The sequence below is a fragment of the Mesoplodon mirus genome (genome assembly GCF_964341445.2).
Source record: "Mesoplodon mirus genome assembly, chromosome: 3".
Classification (NCBI taxonomy): domain Eukaryota; kingdom Metazoa; phylum Chordata; class Mammalia; order Artiodactyla; family Ziphiidae; genus Mesoplodon; species Mesoplodon mirus.
Window position 1 is genome coordinate 96,892,073 of NC_138978.1, and position 6,000 is coordinate 96,898,072.

A 6,000-nucleotide genomic window follows, 5' to 3' on the forward strand; every position below is an offset into this window, starting at 1 on the left:
AGGTCATTACTAAACTCTGTGCCTTCTGTTTAAAAGCACAGAGATGCCATCTAGCAGCCGCCCTCAGGAATTTCCTGCACAGAAATAGTCCTTTCTCTATAAAACCGAGCAATAATTGAATTCTTACAAGCTTTTGTTTTTTCTTAATTTACTTATTGGATGAATGATGATTTGGCATATTGCCTGTAGTTCAGATACTCCATTACAAATGAAATTAATTAATTAATATCTCTTAAAAAGGGCAAAGGGATATACCTTTGAGTTTTTGTAAATGGAACTGGAAATTTGTTAATATGATTTTAATTAAGAAAACATAATTCTCATGATTTTCTTGAGAGGAAAATTGATAATCTGTCTATATAAAAATACAAATAATTGATTAGTATTGAATTGGCTTCCTTTACTGAAAGAAAATACTAATCTTACCAATATTCTGGTATATTAAATGAGAGAAAAGAAAGTAAGTGGATGCTGAAAGTAACTTCATCCTGTGAATATAAATATTTGGTCATTTTGTTTTAAATTTAACAATAAAATTGACTTTCAAGTGATTTATCTTGCTGTAAGATGGTGATACCTAAGCACTTTATAAAATGTCATATATGATCTGTAAGTTTCAGTCTCAGGAAGAATGATCATAAACATAAATATTATATAATCTTCCATGAAATGGAATTGGTACTGTTGTTAGAAGCCTTTTTATTTCAGATAATTTAATATATAATAAGCATGCTCTAAAATTTAGATTTCCAATATTTGATTTATGTGACAATCCTATACCTAAAAAAGTCTATTCAATTTTAATAGCTCTACTATATTGCCAGTTCGTGTGTATCCATGCATAATTTATGTGTAGTTTAAATATAAAATGCAATAATATAGAGGAATACTTAAATGAATTTATTTAAAAGTATGATTTTGAAATATATCAGTCCTAACGTTATAAAAATTTTTTATTAGCTGTTTAGAATTTTTGTATATTTAAGTTTCATCACTTAATTATTACTTATTTGTCCACAAACTGTGGTCTTTTGTGCTAATTTAATTTCAATTTTGCCAAAAGTAATTTGCATCATGGATGTTAATTTTATTATCTAAACCCTTAAGTAGTTAGTAAAAAAATAAAATTTGAGAAAATTTCTATGTCATAACCTAATTGACAATCATTTTGAGAATTCAGTGGTGCCATTTGTGATTTGGGGGAGGGGAGATGATATAGTTTCGTGATTCTCAATAGTTTGCTAAAACGTAACAAAAGTAGTTTTATTCACTTTTTTAAACAAAATTTGTCTACTAGTCCAAAGACCTCTTTATAACATTAAAATCACTTGCTATGAACATTTTAATATTCTCTATATTGTCATATGTAGTATATAACAAATACTATCTGCTGTTCTTTGCATACTGTATTGCAATATCTAGAAACTGAAAAGGACAGTTTGAAAAGTTAATGTATGCCTTTCCTTTCCTGGATTTCTCAGCTCAGTTGTACCAAACAGCCAAAATTAAGTATGAAGAAAAGTTTTCTGTTGTTGAATACCTGGAAATAAACTTATTAATACTAGAAAAAGATCACAACTAAAAATAGGTCATTTATTTGGAGAATTTATCTCAATATTTATTGGAAGCTCTTCTTTGTTGCTATATTTTTAATTTGGGAAAGAATGGAGTACAAGAAGTGAAGATATTTATGCATTTAAAGATATCAGAAAAATCAAATGAAACATGCAGTTGTTAGTAAAGCTCTGCATTTCTGAATTCATTTTAAAGAATGATAAATCTTACTTTAAGTGATTTTTTTAATGCAGTAACTCAGTAATTAGCTTTGCTTTTAAAAAATGTTTTACCAAGAATATTTCAGATAAGATATATAGTAGAATGTGTTCAAAGTTGTAACAAACATAATATAATGAGAGTGGCAATGGAATATGTTACTATAGATCCAGAGAAAAAAATGAAAAAGAAAGATTAAAAAATATGAAAGCAGAATCAACACTTTGTACCTAGATGTAAAATGCTTTAAAGCTACACCTTAGTGTATGAAATATCCCATTAAGGATATTAAGACAAAATTATTATTTTGTCTTAATATCACAACCATAGCTTTAAAAGGAAATGATCTTATTCTTATCAGGTCTCTCTAAATATGAAAAGTACACAGAAATAATTATAAGCACAGATGATATGATTCTAAATTTTCACTGTATACTATATTAGGCCTAGAAATTTTCATTCAACCACAGTATTAGGCTATGCTTGGTTATATCTTAGTTCAATTATGAAAAGAAACAATTTCTCTACACTACACAGTTATTTTAAAATAACTTGACAATATTCCAAAATACAATTTTAAATGGTTTTAGAACATGACATCATTTCTCCTATTGTGTCAAATTGCTCTTGACCAGTTAAAGAAGTAAAATAATTTTTGATATTGTATTTCCTTACTTTTTACTAGATGCATTATATCTTATTCCAGATAGTTATGATTTTCTTAGAATGCTGAAGCTCTCAAATTATCTCATTTTATCCTCAAGACTTTTCTCATACACTGCTGAAAATATTTCTCCATATTTTCTGATTTTTTATCAAAAGAAGTTAGCATTCACTTTAATTGCCAGTACTGGATAATTATCAGAGTTCAACAGATATGAGACAACTCATCCTTGCTATTTCCCTCCTTAGTTTGAAAGGATTCTCACTTCCTGTTTCTTAACACTGGTAATCAGAACTTCCTCAGTGCTCCGTAATTTCCTTAATGAAAAGAGAGAAACAAACACAAGTCCCTTTCACCAATGCCTCTCAACCACGGCAGAGAGTGGAGCTCTGCTGCTCTGCCCTGTGTGTTACAAGCAGCATCCCAAATGTTTTGGACACAAACCGCAGCACGTCTGCGATGGGAGTATTATTAACCACGATCAGCTGGAAAACGCTTCTCTGCTTTCAACAAAGAAACGGTTCACCATCTCCTAATACAAATTGCATTATTTTAACTGCTAAGTCCTTTGCATTACCCGTCCGACTTCAGAAGAGAACATTAAACACTTGGATACCAAATAAGCTAAATTCTCCCAAGAGCCGCATTGCCCGCTGCCCATACACGTTATATTCGCTCCTGGTCCCTCCCCCCTCTCTCCGGGACTCTACCTTGTGGAGCTATTCCTCGGGTAGTTCACCTTGTTATCTTCCAAGCAGTGGGGATACGCCAGACACCACAAGATAGCTGGAAGAGCGGTCTTTCATGCGGCTTTTTTTTTTTTTTTTGCATAATTAAATGCATTTTTGGTCGGTCTGTAACATATTGCACATTTATTTCAAACAAGAGTTAAAATATTGCCCATACCTTGGAAGGGTCTAATCCAGCAAGCAAAGACAGCAGCAGGAGATTGAGTAGGTTGGATGCCGCCTGCATTCTGGTCTGGGTTTTTGCCCCTGTTTACTCTCTTTTATGTAGCCACTCCACTCTCACTGCAGAGACCTTTCCTTCGTCAGTTGCACTTTCTGCCTGTCAGTCAGAGCTGAGTGGAGACAGAGGCGGCGGCAGGAGCAGTAGCAGCAGCAGCGGTAGCAGTAGCGGCAGTAGCGGCAGCCGCCCTGGGGGGCGATCATTCCGCAGGCATTCTCAGGGCTGGGAGTCCGCGAGCTCTAGGAGTGGATTGAGCTGCAGTGGTCGCTGACCGAGGTGCTGAAGCTCCTCCAAGCCGCGCGCCCCAATTTACCTTCTCTCCCGCGGCTATATAGCCAGACCACCTCAAAAGTTTTGACCCAAGAAAAAGATAAAGGGAGTAACAGCTGAGAGAGGTGTGGAGACCTGGACAACGGATATGACATCACTACAGCTCCCTGGGGCTTGGGGAGATATTTTGTAGGAAATTTATTATCCAAACAAGGATTGACTCTCCTGCTCCAGTTCAGCATTTGCTGGTATCTTGATCTTCAGAGAAGTAAAGTCAGCTAGATACAGCATTATGAAACAAATAGTGCCTGGAATCGTCTGCTGTCATTGACAGAGGACTTGATATTGTATTTAGTGCTTTAAAGAAAGTTTGCAGTGCAGACTATCAATGTGTATTTTCTGTTCAAGGTACACAGTCTATAGCTATTATATATGCATATATGCACTGTCATTTATAGCTATCCTATTGAAATAATCTATTTGGTTAAATATTCATGTGTTTATTATCTATCTAGGGCTTTTGGTCACCTAAAATACTACGTATAAATAAATGAAGAGGCTTTCTTTTCTTTTTTGTTCTTGTAAATGGGATATTCCACTAGTGACCCCACACAGCTGAAATCTCCCCTCCTCACACACAGCCATACCCAGAAATGTAGTTTCCCTGTCAACCTGAGGAAGAATTCAGTGATGGGTGGACAGTGGGATGGGAAAAGCATTATTTCTAAGCTTCCAAATACTTGTTTTCTAGAGCTCAAGAAAAGAGGTAGCTGCCTCACAAGAGCAAAGAAAGAGTAAATGACAAACTAACTTTCTCATACACCCTGCATCATTTAACTATACTCAAGAAACTTTTTTTTTTGTAGCTGGAAAATGTGTTTTCCATAAGATAAAAAGATGGGGAAGAGTTGTCAACCACCCTTTCATACAATTACACCTCTAATGCAACTTGAGTTTTGTCTTCTGTTGATTTTTCTAGAATTTCCTAAGGACTACAGTATATGAACTAGAGATATGGGCATTTCTTCTACATTAAAAAGAGAATAAATTGTTTGACATATCAGATACATACTGTGTATAAATCTCTACAATCTTTTACTGAAAACTCTTCATGTATATATAAATATGTATATTTTAAATTCAAGAAATCTCAATTAGGATTCAAATACTTTTGAAAGTTATAATCCCCAAGGATTTGCATCACATTGCATCTGTTTTTATCCTGATATTATGAATATGAGTGCATGTGTGTATGATTACTTGAGGCTTTTTTTCCCATAAAACATCAATAACAAGAAAAATAAATTAAAAAAAATTTTTTGAACAGATGGATCACGCATAAAAAAGAGATTGCAGAATAGCAGAAAGAAGGTGGAATTATTTGAGGGTTTTTAGTTTAATGATAACCCTAGCAATCATAACCACAGTTTGAATTTCCATTATTTCTTAGCAGAAACAGAAAACAGAACTTTTCTATTGAGGTAATAGATAAAACTACAGAGTTATGTCTGACTCTCTTTGGGATAACTTTCTAGAGCATGTTTGAGGCTAACTCTGTCTTTCTCTTTTTACATTTGTTTCCCTATCTATCTATCTATCTATCAAGGGTAAATCAGCATAGAGTATGTTTCAATGATCCATACATAAAAATTGTTGGGAATTTTATTCTGCACCCATTTTCAAACCTTTCAAATCATTGCACAATTTGAAAATGAGTTTATAGAGTTACAGTAGCTGGGTGGTTATAATAGTGCATTAATACTTAATACAACATGATTGTTTGATTATTTGTTTTTACATATGCTTTTCACTCTTCTCAGAATGTCTTCTACAATCTTTTTCCACCTCTCAGCAGGCAGGGCAGCATACTTATTTGAGTACAGGAAGCTGTATTTAACAGACACACAAAATATGAAAACATAATCATATGAATTTTATTGCCTCAAGATCAACTGCTATTCTTTTAATGACATTAATATTTTTTCTGGGAATAAAAACTATTCTGATCTCAAACATGTATGGTCCAATATTAATGATTGGACCAAAACTCCTACATAAGCACATTTTTTCCCCTTTAACTCTCCATTTCCCTGTATTTCGTGGTACTGGAAGATCATTTGTAACAAGCAGTTAATAAGAAGACAAATTCTATGAAAATGTGATACCAGATGATAATACTTAAAGATCAAGTAAGCAATGGATGGTAATTATGTTACAGATAAAAACAGATGATTTTAGCATATAGAAAACATACTTGCTGTAAGAGAAGCTTATTCATTTGTAGAGAACACTCAAGTTTAGTAATAAACCAAAAACTATTGATC

General features: G+C 33.4%; 1 protein-coding gene across 1 annotated transcript in view; it reads right to left on the reverse strand.

Annotated features, from left to right (window-relative positions):
* Positions 1-3,412, reverse strand: part of OLFM3 (olfactomedin 3) — a gene marked incomplete at both ends in the record, with an annotated part of 186,823 nt that extends 183,411 nt beyond the window's left edge. Inside the window, one exon of the mRNA XM_082616601.1 lies at positions 3,344-3,412. Within this exon, the coding sequence (XP_082472727.1) occupies positions 3,344-3,412 (69 nt within the window). The remainder of the gene's footprint in view (positions 1-3,343) is intronic.
* Positions 3,413-6,000: the final 2,588 nt, after the last annotated feature.